General features: G+C 35.8%; 1 protein-coding gene across 1 annotated transcript; it reads right to left on the bottom strand.

The window, feature by feature from the left end:
* Positions 1 to 1378: 1378 nt before the first annotated feature.
* GRXS17 (thioredoxin family protein) lies at positions 1379 to 11632 on the bottom strand. Its single transcript, XM_086557715.1, has 3 exons — positions 11313 to 11632; positions 4052 to 4126; positions 1379 to 2748 (listed from the first exon to the last, which is right to left on the bottom strand). The coding sequence occupies exons 1-3, from the start codon at positions 11484 to 11486 to the stop codon at positions 1504 to 1506; spliced, it is 1494 nt and encodes a 497-aa protein (XP_086413841.1). The 5' UTR covers positions 11487 to 11632; the 3' UTR covers positions 1379 to 1503.
* Positions 11633 to 25843: the final 14211 nt, after the last annotated feature.

Below are 25843 nucleotides of genomic sequence, written 5' to 3'. Positions count from 1 at the left end.
TGGAGAAGATTAAGTGTTTAGTTTGATTAAGAGAAGACGAACTGTCGTAGTGTAAGTGAACAAAATGGGGGAGTGCGAAGATTTTTCCCTCCCTATCTCACCTATTTCCTCGAGATACGAATAAGAAATGATCGAATGGCTTATATAATTTCATCTCTCACAGTTTGACACGTGGTGTTCCAAAAACAATTCAACATAAAGTAGCTTGTCAAGCACGCTAAAGGGTAGTTTGACCATTTTCATAAAAAATGAAAAATATATTATTATAAAATAGTTTGACCACGGTCAACTGAGACGACTCAAAGTCAATAGATAGAAGTAGGACTAAAATAGTCGATAATTTTAATTAGGACTAAACCTAAATAGTACCTAAATAGTAAACCCTAAATAACCCTTCCGGAAAGAGAACGTTTTGTTGAGTCACTTGGTTATTTTTCTGTGGCTGTTCATAGTAATGCTCCGACGTAATTTTCCTACTTGCAAGTTGCTAACTTCATGTGCAGCAGTGCTGTCGCACATCTTTTTTTGCCAATTCAAAACCAAGGAGGTATTTGTTATCTTGGTTGTGCTGGTTAGAGAGCTGATTACTATTAACCATCTGATGTTGTTTCAAACTTATTAACTCCATTTAACAGATTTCTTCTCAGAAATATTAATACCTTGACAAAAGTACACATGAAAACTGGTCTTTTTAATGTAGCAAGACTACCAGAGACCTATTCCAAAAAATAAATGAATAGACCAGACAAGTCCAAACTCCAAAGTCACTTAGTGACTGCAGGTGTTGAACCATCTTATCAGAGCCATGTTACGTTGAGATGGTGAGGCTGGACGGTGAAAATATGGTTTTTGGTTTCAATGATGGTGAGAACTTGACTCGACAACAATACGAAGTTCCTTCAAAGTTATAAAAGGTTCTTAAATTATTTACAAGAATTGGCCGTGTATGACCAAGAACAAACGAGAAGAAAGTCTAGAACTGATTGAGAATCATCTCCATCAGTTCATGACTTGGTAAGCCAAAAAATCATCAAAGCAAGAATTGAGTTAACAGTCTAGGACTCTAGGGCATAGAGAGGGAATATGGGAACGTCGACCAAGAACCTCATTTTTTTAGCATGAGGGTGGTGTGCTAAACCAGCTTGTCGATTGCCCAACTTCTGTAATATATAGTTCCTACGTAAATTGATATTTGTTAGGATGAGATTAGACTATTTGGCTTCAGTTGCCACTTCGTGTGCAATGCATCCTTGTACGTATGAAAATTCAGGACCATACAAAATTTCCTCATTACTTCATAATAATACGGAAACATCACTATATCAAAGATCATGCGTTGAAGGCACTTAAACACTAATGAAGATGTAAAACACAGGCAAAACTTTAAAGTATGTAGTATATCATTCAAGTCCAACTTGACACAGACGCGTGACACTAATAAAATCAAAGTCGCACAAACATTATTTAAGAAAACTATCTCTGCTTGGGGAGTCCCCAAAAGGCCTACTCAGCAAGGCTAGATTTGAGCTCGCCGCTGTTTTTTAGCTCTAATACAATATCACAACCTCCTACCAACTCTCCATTATGGTAAAGCTGAGGAAAGGTTGGCCAGTTTGAATACGTCTTCAAGCCCTGCCTCACTTCTTCGTCGCTTAGAATGTCGAACGACCCAAATTCCACACCATCCTCTCTCAGAGCATTCACAACCTTAGAGCTAAAACCACATCGTGGAGCATCTGGAGTACCCTTCATGAACAACATTGTTGGTGAAGAAGAGACCAGTTTCTTTAACCTGTCCTCAAGGGTCTCTTCTGGCAAAATCCCTTTCTCAATTAAAACTCTTTTGAGCTCTCCACTCTTCTGCATCTCCAACACTATATCGGATCCTCCTATCAGTTCACCTTTGATATATAGCTGAGGGTAACTGGACCAGTTCGAGTAAACCTTGAGACCTTGTCGTACTTCGTCGTCCTCAAGAATGTTAAAGCTCCCAAAACTTACATTCTCCTGTCGAAGGATCTCAACAATTTTGCTGCTAAATCCACACTTGGGTTCCTCTGGTTTACCCTTCATGAACAGCATGACAGGGCTCGAACTGGCAAGGGTTGCTAGACGAGAGCTCAAGAGCTCACTCAAGCCAGTGGCGTCAGAGATTCCACCCTTCCCAGATGAGAGATCAATGGCTGAAACTTTCCCTGGTTCAGTCTCTTCGGACTTTGTAAGAACCCCATAGTCACTAAAGACTTCCTTTAGTTCACCACTCTCATGCATAGCAACTGCGATATCACATCCTCCAAGAAGTTCTCCCTTGCAGTAAAGCTGGGGAAAGGTTGGCCAGTTGGAGAACTTTTTCAACCCTTCACGGACCTCATTATCTGATAGAATATCAAAGCTTCCAAACTCAACTCCTTCTCCCTTCAATATATCGACCACCTTCTGACTGAAGCCACATTGGGGATTTTTAGGATTTCCCTTCATGAAGAGCATCACTGGATGAGAGCTCACAAGCTGTTCTAGACGCTCCTTTAGTGAACCCCCAGAACCAGAAGAAGATATACTCTCCTTTTGGGAAGAACCATTTCCCTTTGCAAGCTCTTTGACAGTTTCGAGGACAGCAGGTCCAGCAGCCATCCCAAGGCTAGCAGGAGCAGCAGACTCCTCAGAGTTGATGGGCCCTGCAACTTTTGCAACTTTGTCTGCTAAACTTGATGGGTTTGCTCCTTCTAATGTATCCGTTACTTTACCATCCTGAAACAAGAAGTCCAAAAATGTTGGAATGAATGATACTAAGAGCAGGCCGCGACCCAAATCACTTCCACCAAATTCTGGGAATCCATGGCAAGTCCAAAGTTAGCTTAGAAATTAAATCAATTCTGACTATTTCTTCTACTTTTTTGGAACACACAATAAAACCGACACCACCAGAAATTCCATCAGATTGGGTACGCAATAAACAAAAAAAAATCCTTAAAAACTATACATACATTTTCCATGGACCTGCACCACCCCGCTCCCACACCTCCCCCCCAAAATGAATAGTAATAATAGTAACAACAATAATACTATAATGGTAATAACAACAGTAATAATAATAAAGAAATCTAAGGAAAAAAAAGAAAGAAAGAAAGAAAAAATGTGCAATCAAATAACTCAAATATACAAGTTCACACTCTGAAAACATATGCTGCCACAGTTTGCCAATATACAAAAACAAACAGATGTGTATATCGTGGAAGCAAGTAAGCATCTGCATTTCTGTTTGGGTTACTAAATAGAAACTTTTGTGTACCGTCCATTACTAAAAGAGTTAAGAAGATGGCACAAGCCAAAACACACACTTTGATTTCCTCCCTCTCCCACACCCCAAAATTGTGCCCGAGTTAAAGGTGATTTCTAGAACACATCTACTAATTTGCATAAATAGACAAACACCTTATGCAGGATTACCCTCCCTAGTAGCATGAACATGAATCACTGCCTATTTGAAAATTCTATTATTCCTGCAGCAATGTGACTTGCCTACTACTGCTAACCAAATAGCGTAGTCATAGTCTCTATGTTTCTAAAAAACGTTAGTGAATGATAGTCCAGTACCAGTAGATGTATATTGTTGTCCACAGATATAATTCCCACAAAAGTATGTACTTATTTGTGAGGTGATATTTCTAATAGTTTATGTATTTCAGTTAATGAAAGGCTTACATTTGTATGGAAGTTATTTTTTTTCACACACTTGGCAGTATCTCACAGTTTACTTCAAATTACAATATCGTCCACCATTATGCAATCATAATTGCAGAAAAATTAATACAACATGGAGACTACTGATCCTCATAGTAATTACTTAAGGTAACAGCAATTATCCAATACAAAACGATCATGAGTTCAGTATACTGAGTTGTCCTATTAAAGCACAATGAAGGACCAGGTAGAGGTGTAGTTTTCAATTTGTCATGTGGATACTTTTTTATGTGCATGGAGCTTAACGAGTTTCTACTCTTAAAACACATATGGGAAAAAAGAAACATAATAAAGTCAATTAATTTTTTACCTTCAAAAAGACAAAGTAAGGCACTGCAGCAACTGAATAAGCTTCAGAAATCTCTGGTTGCTCCTCAGCTTCTACCTGCAGAAATTGTTACATATGGTGTTAAAATTGCTTCGGCATCTAACATCTGAAATTACTGGTGCGGAAAAAGCAACATGAAGGAATATTTGGATTGCCACTTTGCTGTGAATTTGTAGTTTCAAAAGCTTTTACACTATGAAACACAACTGTTGGGAAGAAAAAAGACATTTTGGGGTAAAACATACATATGGGTTCAGATTTGCCATCCTTAATGGCATAGTTAGTTAACATGACGCATGTAAAAAGTACAAGTTTATAAACTTAGAGAGGGAGGGAGGGAGCAATATGCACACATGGTGAAGATAAAAGAGTCAATTTTCAACAAAAGCACTGAGAAGGAGAGAGAGAATATGCGCACATCAAGATAGATGGGGCACAAAAACAAAAATACTCGGAATGTGTATTTCAAAACTTTTTAAACAAGACAAATCTAATAACCAAATACTAGGAATCCATCATACAAAATTAAAAAGGACATAAATATGATCTTTATTACTCAATGTCGAAAGCACATAACGCACCAGGCACACCAAAATGTGCTAAATTTTTATGGTAAGGCTGTAAGCTTGTACAAAGCTCCGTCTCTTGGAAAATTGCTTGTAGAGGTATGTGTGTATGTATAGATGTATACCCCAATAACTTTTGAAGGATGATGATATGAGTTATTGATACCATCTCTTAGAATATATGTATGCAATACATGGAATTACCATATAATAAAAGACACAAATTCACAGGGTCGACAGGGAGAAGATGGCTGATTTTGGATGGAGATGGAGATCGATGTAACAAAAAAAATTAAAAACAGCTCACTCAAGCATGCCTCACCTTGCCAAAAGAGGGCCAAAAATTCTGGACCGCTAGATAAATCCAATACATGGAAACAACTTTTGACAAGGTAGGACAGTTCAAAATGAACTTAATTTTGGTGAAGATCCATGGTGTAGAGATGATGTTATGTGTCGAAGGTGGTCCACAGACCACGCTTTCACCAACTATCTTTTATTAAAGTTTTCATTTGAATTTTGTATTTCAAAAGAGGATTAGGGTTTGAGAAAACGTTTTAGTAGCTACAAACATAAGGTCCCTGGTCAGCAAGAAACCATTTCAATAAATTAGCATGGGAGCCTTTTTTGTGATGTTATTTCAGCTTTGAGCTTATGAATAAAAGTTTAGCCTTGTGTGTTTCTTTGAGTGTGATGCTGAAACCCTAAATTTGGGTTACTATAATGCTGGTGCTGTAATTGTGAGAAGTCCATCAATCAAATCAACCAAATTACAAGGCACCATTAAAATAAACACAAATCTAGGATTGTAGCATCTGACACAAAGAAAACACATAAAAACTAAACTTTTATTTGAGAACTCACTGAAATAACCTGATTATAAAGGGGCTCCCTGAGGCAATAGCGCAATTCACATCACTCCCATACCTTATTTATTGAAAGGGTTTCTTGATAGACAAGAAAGCTTATTTCAGCAACTACTTAAAAATTTCATTAAACCCTAAAACACTTCTAAACAGAAATGTAACATTAAAACAATAATAAAAGATGTCTGGAGTTCGTGGACCACCATTGACACATATACACCAAGAAATCATCTCTACCTCTCCACGATAAGACCATTTTCACCATGGACAAACTAGCCTTTGCACAGCAGTGGATAAAGTTTTACCTCTGAGTGGGGTTAGAATTACAGAACACCCCACACACACACATACACACCATTAATATAGACAACAATCACATGTGTGAAGAGGGAGCACAAAACAATTAGCATTTACATTAATGTTCCAGAAAGAAAATTTTGTTGGTTTAATACATATATAAATACATATTAACACACACGCTACAATATATATAACAAAATCACGATATCTGTTTTTATATATCAAGATACACGATATGTTAGCGATATATTACAATAATACTGGTATTTTAAGGTCTCTTGGTATCAATATTATCCTAAATATCAGTTCTTGTATTTTTAAAATTACCCATATATTCCCCAAAACGGTATTTTGTACTGTGCATACACACATATCAAATTGTTTTGGCTCCGGATACAAAAGTGTTTGAAAATATAAGTATGTACTGTGCTTGAAAATTTGGGGCTCAGACTGTGTAACTGTGTATACAGCATTAGCTTTGAAAGTGGTGTTGGTATTTGCTCTCCCAATTGAAAACAAAAATAAGCATGTCAAAGGAAGAGTCAACATCCCACTCAACAAAAATCTTACGGTCTAAAACTATATGCAGTTACAGGTGCAAACACTGGCTATGTGTACGGGGTGAGTCTAGAGCCTAGGCGAGCTGTTAGACGACCTTCTCTTTCGTGTACAACAGCCGTCTCTATCTATCTAATAAAAAGGAATGGTGTGGGGCCCGCAGGACCTCCATCTTGCGGCTCATATATCGTTTCTCAAGTTGTGACATGGCACTTTAAAGTGAGCTAAAGTAGACTGCTGCATCTCTGCGCTGCAAACGGTTCCATTGTATCCCTTTTCTCTAATTTAGGGTAAAGAGAGAAATTTCCTTCATTCTCCACCGAGATCAGATCTGACGCCTCTCTCTCTATCAGGTATGATTCACTCTAATGGCTACTTTCTCCTACTTTTATTTTTCTCTTCTTTTTCACTAACTTGCTAAGGTTGGTGAAGTATGTACCTTTAGTGGAATTGCTAATGTTGTTTGATTATATCCTCTAGGTTTGCTTCGTTGTACCGAAAATATCTATTATTGCTGCCATTTTGTAGGTTGCCATGAGTATGCCACTGCTGATCGAGTTTTGAAAAATGTGGCTTCAAGATATGTGCTTTTTACCAAGGGAAAACAAATATCCGTACGTATTTCTAATTATTTAAGTCCATAGTGTATATAGATGTTTGTCCTGTCCACTTTGAGATTGGTGTTGTATAAATTAGTGTTAGTTTTTTCAGGTGTTCATGTTAATTGATCTATCCGCTCTGAGATTGGTTACACATGATTCTTCTTATATGTTTTGTTTTTAAATTAATTACTTTCTCATACAACTTTCAGATTGTCAGCTCATAATTCTGTTGGCATGTCATTTGCGTCCTATTTTATTTAGGGGCACCATTAAGTGTGACGAGGTATACAAAATCTTTTTAAAATATATTATGTATAAGTAATTTGTTGGGAAGTATGTGTGTATGTGATTGAGTGTTCAAGCAAGTAGGGGGTTTTAGTGGTTTTGCACCACAATATGTTTCTCTCCTTCTAGCTTTTCAATCAAATGGTTTTCTTGGTGCATCTCTGTCAAATGTTTGTTGTGCTACATTTTATATAAGCAAATCTTTTTTACGATTTTTTTGGATTTTGCTGCATGGACTTGGTTTACCTATAGCAGTACTTCTCATAATATGATTCATTTTTTGTATAAACGGATTTCATTGGCTATTCTGACTCTCACTTGGTTGGAATTGGTTGTAGTTTCTTCTTTCTTCCTACCATAAAAATGAAATCCACTAGATATTTGCAGTGTGCATATATTTTTTTACATTATATTGTCTATGCATGTGTCCAAGTCATGAAAGATTCCAGATGTGTGTAAAATTGTTTTTGCATTAATGATTTAATGTGGGGTTTTTTTTTCTGTGATTTGAAGGAATGTAATTGGAATTATTACCAAACGAATGGGGTATAACCCTACCTTATTATCTTCGTGGAAATGTGTTCATCTAAGTTTTGATTCATAGATGGAACTGTAATTATTTTTTTGAGGATTTGTGGGTGTACTCTGATGGGGTATGAATTCAATGTGTTGGACTATGAATTGTGTCTGCTTACCCTATTATATAAAAACCAAATAGATCTTATATGACCCTATTATTTGTAGAATTGTGTTCGCTACCATATTTAGTCGTAATAGTATTCATTTTCGCATTGGATCATATTAATCAAAATTTTGCTATTTGATAGGTTCAACAATGTGTCGAGGACCAAAAGATAGTGGCATCCACAATCATCTATTCCCTGCATTAGGAAGCCGCGATGACTTCAATTTTTTATTTGCTTTCGCGTGTATTGTCCCTATTCTTATTGGGATTAAGGTCTTGTACTGCGGTTTATGAAAACTTAATGGCCATGAACAATTTTTTGTACTTTCGGCATTCTTTTGTTTAATTTTTATTCAGGTCTTACAGATCTTACATTTGTGGTTTGCTCTTAGAGAATCTCCCCTCAACATTTATAATTTCAACAATTGAAAAACTTATTTTGGGTGTCTACTTTGTCGTAATGTTATAAATTACTATTATACAATTTTGTGCATGCTAATGGAGTCTGATGACAGGTATAGTGATCTTTAGTTGTCTTACCAAGCATGACATAAAAAAACAGGGGATACACTGCTAACACAGGGGATGCCGAGCCGCCGAAAGCGTGGCGAGTTTATCTGTGCCAGAAGGCACGGGCATATACCCTAGTTATTATAACAAAACTTAGTAGGTTCTTGCAACAAAAATACTCTTACAAGACAGGCAGTGCCTTTGTTTTCCATCATGTTACTAACTTTGTAAGTGTTAGGCGCATCCCTGCTCCTAAAAGTACATATCCTACATTTTACATTTGCATGTGCTATTAAAGTGACAATATTATAAGATAGATTATAAAAATACTCTAACTAAAGAGACAGTTTTGTGATAGACCCTTTGAGTGCTTTGCTAGGATTTTATGCCACAGTAGATTTTATCTGTCTTTATGTAAAAACCATGTAAAAGGAAAAACAAGCTATGAGACAATACAGCAAAAGAAATATGCACCTTGGCAGAAAGAGCTTTCACATAAGAAATGAAGATAATATGTACTCACCATATTCTTCTTTAAGAAAAGGAAAAATAAAATGAAAATGAAATACATGACAGACTTCAAATGTCATTTCAGAAGAGTTGTCGATATCCATTAGATGGCAGTGGCACCGATGTTAAATAAGTTAATATTATTTAACAAAAAGGTATGGGGTGAGCCAGAGCACAAGCTATGTATGTCAAGAAGATCATCATAGGTGTTTCACAAGGTGCATGTTTTATTCCCCAAATATAGATACAGAATGCAAGGTAGGACTTTCGTGAGGCACAATAGCATGAATTAATATTGGTGAACAATTAACTGACTTACTGATATTGGCAAAGCACTTAAGTGTGTGTGTGTGACTACATGTTCTGGCTGAACAAATTTAGTGGTGGTTGAGATAAAAAATAAATAACTAAAAGATAAATAAATAAACTAAGTGGAGAATTCACACTAACACGTGTGTGTGACATGTTAAAGCAGTAAAGTTAACATACAATGTTTTCATCGAATTTGAATAGGGTTAAGAGTTGTATAAAAAACAAAGAGATTTATCAGTATTTTTTATTTTGGAAAAGATGTCTTCACAAGCTACACCATAACCAAACAATTTTAAGAATTTCTATTCTTAAGACTGTCTCCAACCATAACAATAATCATATGTTATCCCCCTAATTTTTTTTTCAAATACAGATAACAGTATAACAATTTTGTCTACAACCGAAAGAAAGTCCATACTCCAACTCACATGGAGTGTGAAACATGTAAACACCACACTCCAACTCATGTGGAGTTTGATTATTTCCTTTACAACTATACCTATCAAAAGGGCAAATCAGTAATTGGAGAAATAGTGATTTGCGGGTGTGTATTTTGGAGTTCACATTTCACATCATGTGGAGGTTGACAGACTCGTGTGGAGTGTGTTGTTGCCTTCCATAACATATGGAGTGTGAACACTATGCTATTCTGTCAAAACTGGTCGCATATATGAGAATGATTATAACAATATTACATGTTTCAGATTGACAGGATGACTAGTTGCCGCACGGTTGGAGATCGGTTGCCGCATCTATAGAAATTAGATACACAGTTGGAGTTAGTCTAAGACTATCTCCAACAGTCCACCAAATTGTTTTATTTGGTGGAACCTCTCCAACTGTGCGGCAAAATGTCGTCCTGTCGACCTCAAGCATATGGCACTGCCATAATTGTTCTCTCTGGCCAATTTTGACAATATAGCAAAGTGTTCACACTCCATATTATATGGAGAGTAACACCTGATGTGGAATGTGAGACTCTCAACCTCCATATGACCTGGAGTGTGAAATCCATACGACCTGGAGGGCAACACCACACTCCACATGATGTGGAGTTGGTGGTTTACATAACAATTCATTTCGGTTGTAGACAAAATTGCTATACTATTATCTGTATTTGAAAATTTTGAGGGAATAGCATCCAATTACGGCTACGACTGGAGACAATCTAAGAAAAGGGTTATTTATAATTTACAAACACACGAAACAGAGCCAAAAAATATCAAAATAACATGAACTAGTGCATCATTGATAAAAATATACTGTAGTACCCAAGGCATGCAGACCAACTAATAATTTACTTAGGCTAAGTCCAATGGTTTGGTGCGCCATCCCGCCAAACCACAATAGCATAGTGTATACAGTTAGCGGCTTAGCGTTTCCCAACCCAATGGTTATTTTCACAACCGCCAATGCCTATGGCGGATAGATTTTTTTTTTTTTTTTTTGGGACTCTCCAACCGCCATTCCCACAGGCGTGTGGGAAAAAAAAATAAAAAAATGTTTTTTTTTTTAGGACTCTTAACCGCCAGTGCCTATGGCGGGTAGGATTTTTTTTTTTTTTGGGACTCTCCAACCGCCATTCCCACAGGCGTGTGGGGAAAAAAAATCAAAAAAAGATTTTTTTTTTTTTGGACTCTCCAGCCGCCATTCTCAAAGGCGTGTGGTTTAGATTTCTTTTACCCGCCACTTTGAGTGGCATGTAAACTTGACGCTATCTCGTTAAAACCTGGCGCTATATATAAGTAAACTTATACCGATAGCGTTGGCGGGTTAGCGTTTTGACGCACCATTGGATCAAAATGTCCGTGATATTTGGTGTTTTGCCGCACCATTGGACTTAGCCTTAGTGCCTATCAACAAGCACAAGTCAATATGACAATATGAAAAAGTAACAAGTGCATATAGATTGATGTCAAGTCTCTAACATGCAAATTACAGTATACTATTCTAACATGGCACGACACTAATATTAAACATAGAGATGAATAGGACAAATATGATATATTTTTTCGCATAAAAATTGAAACTTGAGAGAAAAGAACAAACCCTGAAGAAAAGGGTGTGTGGGAAATCAGTAGAGAGATGGGAAAAAACTTGATCCATCTGTTTAGAAGCTTCACACCATGATGCCCAGAAGTTAAGTATAACAGCGCCACCATGATGACTAACAGTCTTATCCAGCTCTTCTTTTGATACTACGTCTTTCACTGTACCACCCATTTTTCTTCTTCTCCTTCTCCTTCTTTCTCTCTCTCTCTCTTTCTCGTTCTTGTTACAAATTTTGAGGGGAAGACTGGCAATGAGAGTTTTTTTTTTTTCTTTTGTTTCTTAATTTGTATGAACCGTCCTTTGGTCTTATCGGAATCTATTCTTTTCTCGGTATATATATGTATGTAGTTTATGAGAGTCGACATATTACGATATTTCATAGAAACTCTACATGACGAAATTAGGCCGTACAGGCACTACCGCAATTGAGCTTGGGCAAATTACAAAACTTCAAAAAAAAATTTGACAGTATACACGAAAAATTTACAGTTCACAGTTTGGGGCGTAGGTTGTTTGATATAGAACTATAAATACATGGTTTATTGTACTAGGGATAATTATTCTATTATAAAATCTTTTTGGGTTTTTGTATTTTTGAAAACATATATAATGCAGAAAAGTCTAACATGCATGCGTGATTATGATTACACTAAAAAATTAGAAATGTAAAGTATGTAAACAACTATCTATACATACACATATGAAATGTGTGTGGGTGTTTTTTTTTTTTTTTTTTTGTTAGAGTAAATATTTTTCTCAATTTAAATGTATCTCTAACCATATAGAGGTTTTAATAAGAAGATAAAATTATACGTGAATTCGGTATCATTTTAGTTACTCCGAGGCGTATAATTTTCATTTTTATATCCTCTAGTTTTGAAAACTATAGAGAGATGTTTTAAGATACTCATACTAAAAAGAGTTGTGATTCTTAATGCTAGTTTTTTAAAACAAACCGTAATTGATGATCTCAGGCAACTTTCGTGTCGGCTCTTTATTGAACCCAGTCCTAGTCAAACTGTGTGGCCGGTTATGTGTGTTGGGGTACTTGTGCAAGACGACATAACTGAAGGGTTTAGCTGATTGGACACTAGTGGGTGGTGGAACTATATAGGTCTCTTTAGTGGATTTTAGTAGTCCTGGTTAAAATGGGATGGGAACCAATACTCTGTTATGATTGTTGTAAGTATGTTGTCATTGTCTGAATGTATTTGATGATTGACGTGATGATATGTTGGTGAGCAAAGGACAATTGGTATTTACGTGGTTTAAATTGAGACAGAAAGTGCATAGTGATATGGGAAACATTTAGTAACACATAACTGATCCTCAAACCGCCTTTAGAAAAATGGAGATTGCGTACTTCTAAGGGTTGGTCTATGTGGAATCTATTGCCCGTTTTGTTTTTGGAAAAATCACTTAACTATTGATGTATCGAGAATCATTTATTATAAGTGCGGTAAAAACAACAATTTTATTAAATAAATAAATAAACATTTGTTTTTGGCTTTTTGGTTTTTATGTTCCTAAATTATTATGACAGAAAAATATAAACTATAAAACTACTAAGAAAAATCACTATGACGAAAGTGATCCTCCTAATAGAAGATGTTTGAAATTAAGTGATTCTAATTGAGAACTTGCATGGGGTTTGGTTTGCCCTAGATTGTGCACTTTTTATTTGTTTTGCAAGAAAGCGAATCTAGTAAAAAGGACTAGCTCTATTGCTAGGTAATCTAGTATCTCCTCTTCTAATCTCTAGTGAGCCCTATTTTGTAGCTATTCCAACCAGAGAGAGACGAAGTTCGAAACAATTAGAAATCACCCATAGAAAGAAAAAAAAATCAAAATCAATGGCTCCAGCTGCCAACCATACATCCCACGGTATGGCATGCCTATGGAAAACAAGACATGCTAAACAACCATGAGAGACAACCATAAGACACCTTCACTCAATCCCCATCGCCCTCTCTGCTTTGTTTCACATCTCTTCTTTATAGAGGAAAGACTACTTAACGTCAAAGGTGAAGATTGAAAGAAAAATGCTTATGTAAGACAGAAAACATAAAAATAGAAAGCAAAGAAATTCAAATAAAAATAGGAATTGTAAATGACAGGAATAGAAAAGCTATTATAAAAAGAAATGTAAAATAAATAAAATAAAAATTATATACTTGCTCTATAGGGGTACACTACTCAAACTATGAGTAAAAGTGCTAACGTTGAATGTGTAAGATATAATGTGGACTTAAGACTCCGGCACTTACAACCACACCCTCCAAGTGGAGAGGTCTGGTTACCTTAATGATGGAATGCATCGAGAAAACATAACGTGAATAGTTTATAGTCAGATATTCAAGACTATATGTGCGGGGTCGTTTTAAGTCAGATTCCCCAAGACTATGCATAAGATGGATAATATATTGTTAACTATATACTAATAGTCTAAACAGTTGGGGATCTTTATTGAAAAAATATATAAAAACATACACCCCCAAACAGAATGAAATGATGTATTTGGAGTGTAAAATACAAAATGATAGAAAAATGTTTGTGTAACCCATCATGGAACTTATGCAATAACCCGTCATAGTTAAATTATCTAAATTTGTGAGAGGTTGGTAGTAGTTGTCCTTCATGAGGCTCAAATGATGGGGAATATGACATACCCGGTTTCTTGACTACTAAAATGATGGACTCTTGTGTTTGTTTATTGGGCAAAGTCTCTTTACTGGGAAGATTTAGAAAATTATAAATGATCTCAAAGGCAATTGGCATAAGTGTGAATTTGAGGTTTATTTGAAATGATTTTATGGTGAGGTCCTCAAAAATTGGTGGATTTTTTATGAATAGAGGTTGGATTTCAAGAGGTGTTATTTTGGGATGGTGATGGCTGGGTGGTGGTTCTTCACATGATCTCGAGAACTCAGAGAATTCTTCATCTAGTTTTGGCATTTCCACAATATTGTGGTTCATATCTGCAATAGTAAGGATGTGACAAATTTGTTCCATCGATAAGTATTTAACGACCAAACTAAATTGAATTCCACTTTCCACCATAGATTATACTCCCTATTTTCTAAGCACTTTATTTTCTTTGTCCTATCTTCCTAGAACTTCATAAATTTTCTCAATGTCATTTTCCAAGTGTGTCGAGTCCAATACATGTTCTTGAGTTTCTTCTGCCAGAGTTTTCTCATTTATGGGTGATGATGCATTAAGGCATGTGAGAGAAAATGTGATTTCGGGCATATAGTCATTGTCATAAAATCTGGAATTCTCACGATGTGGAGGTTGATAGGGATTTGATTAGTCATGAGTATCAGGATGGGCTTTAGCAATTGGCTTTGTTATAGCAACATCTTGTTTCTCTTGTTGGATGGGTTCTGGACTGGTGGAAAGAATATTAGTCTCAGATGTGGTTCTTTTGAATCGGATTGGAGAAAACACAAGGTAGTTGCTATTTGCTGAGTTAATATTGTTTGCTTGACCATTTCTTGGTAGAGTTGGCCTGTGATGGATGGTGTACTAGAATATAAATTTGATATGGATGGTGATGTGAATGGTAATGGGTTTTAGGTGAAACTGTACTCTAACTGACCATATGGATACATTAATGGTGGTTGAATATTTGTGGTAGAACTCCATGAATTGTTGACATGACTGTAAAACAGTGTATTGGGTACTCGGGAAGTTTGAAAATTGAAGTTCATCATTGAAAAGATTTCCCGTAGTAGACTGGAATTCGGTATATGATGGACAATGAGATAACCAATGATAAGGACTACCTCAGAAAGAACAAGATTATGGGTTTGCATTATAATCCCATGATGGTTGCGATACATATTCCTAAAACATGAATGCTCAATCAATGATGATGCACAAACAGTAGAAATTTATTTGTTTGGATTTTTGTAAAAAAATTTGCTTGGTTTATAGATTACTATGCCCTGTTCAAGGGAACAATTGGGCGCGAGACTAGGATGTCTCTACTACACGTCTCAGAAGAGTAGGCAGTCACTTCATCAAATGGTGTACCACCAAAAATCTCACTCACGATGAATTTGTGCGGAGGGAAGTTAGGAAAGGTAGTTGGTCTACCGGAATCTAGTAACTGATTACTCTAAATCCTCGTGGCTATATATTTTGTACTTTTCTGGAGGAGCGTGACTACTTTGGGCTTTAGTTGATTGATTTTAATTATTTTTTTTAGTCTAAGGCTTTAAGAATCAAGCAACGTCCAATTTACCTACACTGGGGAATGACTTCCCAATGGTTGTTATGTGGCTCGGGTTCAGCCTTATGCGCGAATTGCAGTGTGAAAATTAAATTTTAAACAATCATGTAAGCATGCTTAAACACACAAGGTATCCTCTTACTTGGGCTTCGAGGAGGTTTAAAATTTACCTCTCAAGCCGTGCTTACACGCTGCTTGAGGAGAAGGGTACTTCGGTTGGTGCCTGATCGATCTAAGTATCAGGCCCAACCTTTCGAGCTTTACCCTGTTTTAAGTTACAATAAAGTCCCATTTAAAAGCCCACAAGTTGGGCTTTTGATAATTTAGACAACTTTGCCTTCAAGGGCCCAAAACTTAAAATTAAATAATACTATACTAATCTACTAGATTAATCTAATATATTAACTAGTTAAGATTGATCACCTAGATTAACTAGAGTCAAATAGACTTAGAGTGTTGATTACCAAGTTGATTCAAAGTATGTGAGTTATGATTCACAACTTGCCTCACACACTTGAACTTTTCAAGGCAATGAAAACTTTAATCCCTTGGTAAGTATACAACTTAAACCAAGTTTAACTCATGTTCATCATAATGAATCAATAAAAACTCATATTTTCTATTTTCTATTTTTTTTTTTCATTTTTCTTATTTATCTTTAACTATTACAAACAAGATCCACTGATTATACTACTTTATTACAAAATTTGAGCCTGGTGTTCAACTATTCATCAAAAAGCAACTAAACTGCCAAAAAACTGAACCCCTTGTGCAGGAAGGTGGTAGGTCGCCAAGGTGTCACCCTCAAACTCTAGTAAAGTTTGGTCGATCTTTTAATTTTGTAACCCGACTCCTCTCCAGCTTGTTGGTCCCGAACCCTGATTTGCAAGAAAGTAAATCATTACTAAAAAATAACAAAATAAAGCAACAAAAATTAAAAAATATAAATGGAAAGATGAGAATGGTACTTCCTCTTTCTATTCTCAACCAAGCACTCTTGCTCCTTCAATCCTTGGCAGCGGTGCCATTTGAAATTGTGTAAGTGGTGTGTAACTTCAAAAGAGTAGTGTAAGAAGTGAGATTTATCCTAAATTGTTTAGAGTTTGAGTGTGGGAGGTAAGAAGAAGAAAGGTAGACTATTGGTAAAAATTTGTTTAGTTTAAGCTAATGAAAACATAAAAACTCAAGTTGTTGGTATGTAAATGACATGAAAACATTGAAATAAGCATTGATTGAAGATTGAAACAAGAACAACAAAATAAGATTGATTGAAATAAACAAAGCAAAATAACAAGATTTAAATAAAAAGAAATGAATAACAATAAAGTAAAAGACTTGAATTAAAAAACAAGACTAATTCCTACAAACCAAATAGTTTGGACCCTAAAACAATGGATGTCTTATCTCTCCCTAGTTTTTATATTATATACCCCTACTTTTGCCTTTTACTGATTTGCCCTCCTCTATAACTTTTGAGACACCTCACACTTCACTTTTGCTTTTGATTTTTCTTTTGCTTTTTGATTTCTTCTTGACCAAGGTAGGTTTTTGAGAATGTCATATTTTCAGATAAGGGCCTCCATCTTTGGTCTAATGAGTTGAGGGCTTTGACATTTGACTTTGATCGTTGACTTTGACTTTTTCATCACTTTTTCATAGCAGCTTCTGGTCTTCATAATAAGCGTGATTAAGCCTCCTTTAGGTGCTAAGACGCAACTTTTATGATAAGTGGTATGAAATTCTCCGTAACCTAAAAAAAAAAAAAACTATGAGTTGTCTTTTCATTAAAGGTAAGATGTGATGTAATGCAATAATATAAGGGTAATAAAACGCATATTTGGGAGTTGATCAACATGACATTAAGATTAGGAGATATGCTCCACCTATTGCACATTTGCTATATGCAGATGACTTGCTTTTGTTCACTAAAGCTTTCCTGAATGAAACTGGTACTCTTAAAACCATCCTACATGATTATTGTAAGGCTTATGGACAAAAAATTAATTTTGATAAATTCAGTATGTTTTTTAGTAAAAATGTTCATCCTAAGCATATGAAGATTCTCAAAAGATTCTGGGGTATGAAGGAATTCGCCAATAATGATAAATACCTTGGGGGTTCCTATTGCCCTATTAGAAAGTAAGAGATATGATTTTGACTATCTAGTAGATAGAGTACACAAGAAAATAAAAGGTTGGAGAGCCAAATTGCTTTCCCAGGCTAGCAAAACTATGCTTATTCAAGTTGTAGCCCAAGCTACTCCCCTCTATGTCATGACATTATATTCCCTGCCTACCTCTGTATGTGATAGTATGGACAAAGTCTGCAGGGATTACTGGTGGCATAGGCATGAGGAATCTAAAAGTATTCACACTATTGAGTAGGATAAACTTTGCAAACCCAAGTGCCTGGGTGGACTAGGATTTAGGAAATTTTCTGACATGAAAAAGGTTTTGCTTGCTGATCTAGCTGTAAAACAGCGGTCGGGTTTGTCATTTCGTTCACATTTCAATAAAATTGCAAAATATTTCATCTCAATGATTTTAATAAGTTTTGTTGTTTGATAAGTTCATTTTATTCTTCCTATAACTCATAGACAAGTCTAATAGAAGAAAACTTGATCCCTAACATGTATGGCCCATCTCTAAGCTCATACATGCTAGCAAGTGGAACCAAAGCAATGACTTATCTCTAAGCTCATCACTTTGATCCCTAACTAGAAACTACACCAACTATCATTTTGGGATAGGATGTAGGTCTAGTTGTTCTTCCGAAACAACTTACCAAACCAACAACGAAGATTTTCCCTCACATGAGTTTTATTAACTCCCCAAACGGATATAATTCTCACTCGAGGCAGAGTTTCCGCTCTGAAATCACATAACTAAAGTTTTATTCTAATTAACTAAAAATAAAACTGAATTAAAACATTTTAATTAAATATTGGAAATTAAATTCTTCATTACACTAGGAAAGCGGTAAACTACTCTACTCCTACGATGGAATGCTAACCATTCCATGAGAAAAACTAAAACTAGACCACTTCTATTTATAGTTGAATGGGCCGGTCGTGATCGAATCTCGAAAATCTGATCCCACGTGAGATTTGATCACTATTCACTTTTTGACTTTAAGGAATAATAATCACTATTTGACACTATTCAACATTATTTGACACTATTCGAACTATTCATCTTTTGACTTTACAAAAGTTAAATAATAAAAATCTAAAATATCTACGTCGTCTTCGATGAATAGTGGCGTGCTTGGCTTTATCTCTGATTTCAAACCATCGTCCATTTTGTAAAAGCAATATACCGTTGTGTAGAGTTTTTCATGCTGATCATTTTGACAGTCATATGCTTCAATCGGAGTTAGGAGGCGAAAGATGTCACCATTTGAACTTTCTATTTTTTTGATTTGGTACAAGTCGGTTTGACCAAGTCTTGACCGAACATGACTCCTTTGGCTAGCTTCGGGAACTCAAGTTTGGATTCTTCAACTTGTTTCATGGTTCTCGGAGTTCATGAGCTTTCTTTGGCAGATTGGAGCTTTAAATGAAATCTTGAAGATTTCAAGTCCAAGCTTTATTCGGATGTATTTCATGCTAAAACCAGTTACGTATTGTATTTTATTGTTGTCTGTTGAAACATGAAAATACAATTAATTTATATTTATTAAACACATAATTGACCCAAATTTAATGTCTCTACGGGGTTGAAAATACAGTTTTGGGTACTTATCAACTACCCCAAACAACACTTTGCTTGTCCTCGAGCAAAGAAGAGACACTAAAATAGATAAGTGGCCAAAATGTGTAGCCCTAAGCTAATTCTTATTTCGGCAGAGTCGCGATTGCATTGAGTATATGCAACAAGGCCTTAAACCACTAGGAATTCCCTAGTGGGCCGAGTTTTAGCATCGTGAGAGTTTTCCAGAGAAGATACCCACAAACTTCAGCTATACTACAATGACTCAGTAACAAAGGTTTGTTCCCTAAATTAGATATCAGATATCTATACGTCTCACTAGCGGGGAACGCAGATTAATTCATTTGAAACCTACGTTAATAAATGTACAATAATCAAAACATCTACATATGAATATGTATGCAGTGAAATTTACAATGAAATGTACAAGCAGGGCCGTTTCTGGATCCTTTGGAGAGCGTCCTTAAGTAGGTTCTCACAAGTATGTGTCGAAACACAAATTCTCTCATATTTTTCTCTCAAGTTTTGCTTACTCCAGTGTGCAGTGGGCACACGTTTCCTCACATTCTCAATGACGTCGGAAGCCGAGGTCGATCAATCACGTCTACCACTTACTATCGCACTAACCTATCCTAATTGAGCTAGAGGACTTTTATTAGGTATGGCGGACTTAGGAAATGGTTTAGAAGGAATGGAATGGATAACAAAACAATGAGTTAGAGAAAATATGGTCTTCAAATAATTCTTGGAGAAAACCTAGTGTTCTTACGTTTCAAAACTGTTCCATACTTAAGCCCTTTTGGCTTTTCTACTCCATTTGATTTTATTTTTTGGAGTTTATAACTTTGATTCTTTCATTGAATTTACTTTTTCTTGGTTTTGACACGACTAACTAGATTCATCAATCTACCAACCGATAGAGCGAAATTTTCAGTATTTGTATAGGTCTTTCTCTCTTCTTTTATGCTCTTCATCATATTTCTCGAACTTCATCGGATATGGATATGGGAAAGGAAATAATGGATGAAAAATAAAATGGATAATATAAAGGCTCGATGGGGAAAACTAGGGAAAATATAGTTTTGGGTTTGTATATATTTTTTTTATTTGGCTATATCGGTCAAAAGAATGCCTAAATTCTCGCTTTAGGATATGGTATAGTGATCAAGCAAGTGGGCGTGTGATTTTTTCTTCGAATTGCTTCATCCTTGGGTCATTACTTTCGAGGATACACTTATGTTGAGGCTTTTTGGCTAGATTCTCCTTTGGATTTGGAATTTAAGTATTCTAACCATGAGTCCCAAAAATTACTACCATGTACGGTCATTGACACTGTTTTGCATGAATATTCATGAAAAGATATAAAACTATTAGCGTGCATTATTAACATAAGTTTCTAAGAACCAATCCTAATTCTAATGCTAATGTGAGATTTCTAGACAATTTTCATCATATAAAAGGAAACAAGACCTTTATTACTAAATAAGACTAACTATTTTTTTTATTTTTTATTTTTTTAAATTTTTTAGAAAGAAAAAAAAAATGAATAACTTGAAAGTTCTAATTTTTGCAAAATGTTTATCTCCCCCAAACAGGATGGATGCTTTGTCCTCAAAGTATCAAAGAGATAGGAAAGAAATTACGAGAAGCGTGAGCAAAAAATTTATTTGAATCTCTATAACAAAAATTACATAATGCATGCAATAAGAAAATTGAAAATAGCACACCCATCAAGAAAAACAACCAAAATACACACACATATATAGACATAATAATTTAGGTCGTTTATAGATTGATTCCTAAGACTTTTATCAAATATAAGGGTTTGTAGAAACCCTTGACATTCGCACGAGAAGGTGGAATGATTTAGCAAATACTGATTATTAAGCTAATATGTTGAACAAATAAACTCAGCGTCGTTGATAAACATTACCTTGCCACCCATCGGGTACTAAATTGGAATACCACGATTTATTTGGATGAAGGAACTGACGGTGACAACTATCCTCCAAATAGAAGGCGCGAGTACCTTATTATGGCATTACTTGAATGCTGTGAAAATGAGTCATTTAAAGTCGATTCTCAAGACTTTATATTGGGTATTTTAAGTCGATTCAGAGACTAGGTGCGTGGGGTCTTTTACGTCGATTCCCTAGAATATGCACACCCCAAACGAGGATGGCGGGGTGTCATATTTCTATATCAACTATTAGGTAATAGTTGAAAGATTTGGGGGTTTAAAGTACCCCTAAAAATGGTATTTTTACTCTCGTGTCGAGAAAAAATTGCATTAGAAAGTGTCCTTCATGAAGCTTAGATATGTAAAATAGGACAGATCAGCAATTTTTTTTTTTTTTTTTTTTTTTTTTTAGATACTCATTCGAAAGATTGGTCTCAACAACGGAAATAATTGATTTATCTCTTGTATGCAAGGGTAAAGGTTTGTTACTCATAGGTTGGTCTACATTTTGATTTACCGTGATGGTAGATTTTTTTTTTTGCGTGCGAGCATTCCATAAAAGTATGTTTCAGGTACCCAATATAAATGCATGCATGTGTTTAAAGTTGATCAGGTTTGCAAAATTATTAAGCATTCCTAAAATTTGAATTCTAATCATGTTTGCTAATCATACGTTATAAACATGCATTAACGTTAAATCACAATTCTAAACATGCTATCATATCATTTCCAAAAGGCTAAAATTGATTTTCGTTTAAGTAGCCTAATCATGTGTGGAAATGACATATAACCCTTTGACAGGAGATTCAAGGGAGAGATAAAAGAAAACGTACCTTCCCAAGTTGTGCTTACACACACTTGGGTCAAAGATGACTTGAGTGGTCATTGACCTGTTTGACAGGTCGGGGTCAATACCACTCATCTGTTTTAGAAAATTATATACAAACATATAGAAGCCCACAACTAGGCCGAAATTATGGCACAAGGCCAATAAGTTACAGAGTTTGCCTTCGAGGGCTTGATTACATGAATATATTTAAAAAATAAAAACAACAAAATTACAAATAAAATAAATAAAATAATAATCTAATAATTCTACATTCTAATTTATTATTATTATTATATATATTTTTTAAATGTGTGGTGCTTGGATGATGAAAATCAGGGTCCACAGTTTTGTGCGGTCAACACAATCAAATGTGAGAGGAGGCATTAGGATCAGGCGAAAAGGCATTAAGTCTGAAGTCCGAAGTCCATTTTTCGTTAGTCCATTAGGTATTGTCCAATGTCCTCAATGTTTAAATCCTAAGCACACACAAAAAATATTTATTATTATTATTATTATTATTATTTATTATTTATTATTATTATTATTATTATTATTATTATTATATATATATATTTTTTAGTAGTATGTGCGCACATCCCTCGTGCAGCATGCACACAAACAGGACTCAACTCATTACATTCGACAATCTCACAGTTAGAGTAATTGCTTTGGTTAGGTGAGAGGCACATCAATCTCACTAAACACAGAGTCAAAACTCACTATAAATCAACAACTACCTACACCGACTATTAATCACTTATTCAACACAACACGACACTCACACAACACCTTCAAGTCAGAACACAGTTACCACTCTTATCATATCAATCAAAAATGAACCGACATATTTCAGTCAACCCTCTCAGTAGGACATTTTCAGCTTCTGCACAACTCCACTGCCAATCATCAGTTCGCATATCAGCCGAAAAACAAAATTTGTGACAACAAAAGTCCTGACTTGCAAACTGTTCCACGACAACAACACAGAAACAGAGGCATCATCAAGAACACAATAGCACTGCCACTCGCAGATGGCAGACACGCAGCAGCACCATCTGCTATAAACACCACGTCAACTCCACCATTTACTCAAACCACCAATCATCATAAACAACCACCATCAGTCACCCCCAACAACACCATCTCCAGGCATCCATCTCGACACAACCAACAGCACCATCGAACAACACATCCACCAGCACCGAAACCTTCTAGCTTACCTCAAGCCACCATCACTCGAACTGACCTCAAGCCACCAGCCACGCAACGCCGGCCACCTTCACTTCACCATATACCTTGCACGACCAGACACCACTGTCTCAATCCAGCATCACCGATCTCCACCTTCCTCAAGCAGCACGACCGTCACACCACTAGCATCATCCCAGCAGCTCCTTCACCAGTACATCCATCTCGACACAACCAACAGCACCAAATCACCATCAGCTTCTCACATGAATAACCACCATCTTCATTCATCAATCAGCACAGCACCACCGTCCACCGTCTTCTTTGTTATTTACCATCGCAACAACCCAACTCCAATCCAGTTGCAGCAGTAGCACCTTCAACAAAAGGAAATATAGATGAGAAGCAAGGAATTAATGGGTAAGAGAAGAGAATTTAAGAAAACACAAGGAAATTTAGGGGCGAGATGAAGTTTAGTTTAGTAGAAGAAGAAGAAGAAGGAGTTTGTCAGAGAAGAAAAGGAGGGGAAGAAGAGAAGAAAGAGTGGGTGCGTGTTTTTTTTTTTAGGAGAAGGAAAGGCCCAAAAGTAGGCCCATAACCACAAAATGGCAGATTTTGAGGGTTATTTTTTTTTTATTATTTTATTATTATTTTTTTGAATTATTGTTAGAGGAAAATGAAAAATTGTGGAGGGAATAGAAATGATTATGGAGTGTTGTGACCAAATTAATTTATTTTGCAAATTTTACGGAAAACGCATCGGCGCCATTGATCTAGCTGTAAAACAGCGGTCGGGTTTGTCATTTCGTTCACATTTCAATAAAATTGCAAAATATTTCATCTCAATGATTTTAATAAGTTTTGTTGTTTGATAAGTTCATTTTATTCTTCTTATAACTCATAGACAAGTCTAATAGAAGAAAACTTGATCCCTAACATGTATGGCCCATCTCTAAGCTTATACATGCTAGCAAGTGGAACCAAAACAATGACTTATCTCTAAGCTCATCACTTTGATCCCTAACTTAGAAACTACACCAACTATCATTTTGGGATAGGATGTAGGTCTAGTTGTTCTTCCAAAACAACTTACCAAACCAACAACGAAGATTTTCCCTCACGTGAGTTTTATTAACTCCCCAAACGGATATAATTCTCTTTCGGAGAGTTTAAAAGCTCTGAGATCACATAACTAAAGTTTTATTCTAATTAACTAAAAATAAAACTGAATTAAAACATTTTAATTAAATATTGGAAATTAAATTCTTCATTACACTAGGAAAGCAATAAACTACTCTACTTTCCTCCGATGGAATGCTAACCATTCCATGAGAAAAACTAAAACTAGACCCTTCTATTTATAGTTGAATGGATGATTCGTGATCGAATCTCGTAAATCTGATCCCACGACCGAGATTTGATCACTATTCAACTTTTTGACTTTAAGGAATAATAATCACTATTTGACACTATTCAACATTATTTGACACTATTCGAACTATTCATCTTTTTTGACTTTACAAAAAGTTAAATAATAAAAATCTAAAATATCTACGTCGTCTTGATGAATAGTGGCGTCTTGGCTTTATCTCTGATTTCAAACCATACGTCCATTTTGTAAAAGCAATATACCGTTGTGTAGAGTTTTCTCGCATACGATCATTTTGACAGGTCATATGCTTCAATCGGAGTTAGGAGGCGAAAGATGTCACCATTTGAACTTTCTCGCGATTTTGGTTGGTACAAGTCGGTTTGACCAAGTCTTGACCGAACATGACTCCTTTGGCTAGCTCGGGAACTCAAGTTTGGATTCTTCAACTTGTTTCATGGTTTCGGAGTTCATGAGCTTTTTGGCAGATTGGAGCTTTAAATGAGCCGATCTTGAAGATTTCAAGTCCAAGCTTTATTCGGATGTATTTCATGCTAAAACCGGGTTACGTATTGTATTTTATTGTTGTCTGTTGAAACATGAAAATACAATTAATTTATATTTATTAAACACATAATTGACCCAAATTTAATGTCTCTACAGGGTTGAAAATACAGTTTTGGGTACTTATCAACTACCCCCAAACAACACTTTGCTTGTCCTCAAGCAAAGAAGAGACACTAAAAATAGATAAGTGGCCAAAAATGTGTAGCCCTAAGCTAATTCTTATTTCGCAGAGTGCGATTGCATTGAGTATATGCAACAAGGCCTTAAACCACTAGGAATTCCCTAGTGGACGAGTTTTAGCATCGTGAGAGTTTTCCAGAGAAGATACCCACAAACTTCAGCTATACTACAATGACTCAGTAACAAAGGTTTGTTCCCTAAATTAGATATCAGATATCTATACGTCTCACTAGCGGGGAACGCAGATTAATTCATTTGAAACCTACGTTAATAAATGTACAATAATCAAAACATCTACATATGAATATGTATGCAGTGAAATTTACAATGAAATGTACAAGCAGGGCCGTTTCTGGATCCTTTGGAGAGCGTCCTTAAGTAGGTTCTCACAAGTATGTGTCGAAACACAAATTCTCTCATATTTTTCTCTCAAGTTTTGCTTACTCCGATTGTGCGGTGGGCACACGTTTCCTCACATTCTCAATGGC

Source organism: Coptis chinensis, chromosome 4, assembly GCF_015680905.1.
Source record: "Coptis chinensis isolate HL-2020 chromosome 4, ASM1568090v1, whole genome shotgun sequence".
Classification (NCBI taxonomy): domain Eukaryota; kingdom Viridiplantae; phylum Streptophyta; class Magnoliopsida; order Ranunculales; family Ranunculaceae; genus Coptis; species Coptis chinensis.
Note: the sequence above shows the minus strand (reverse complement) of the source record. Positions and strands in the feature narration are given on the sequence as shown.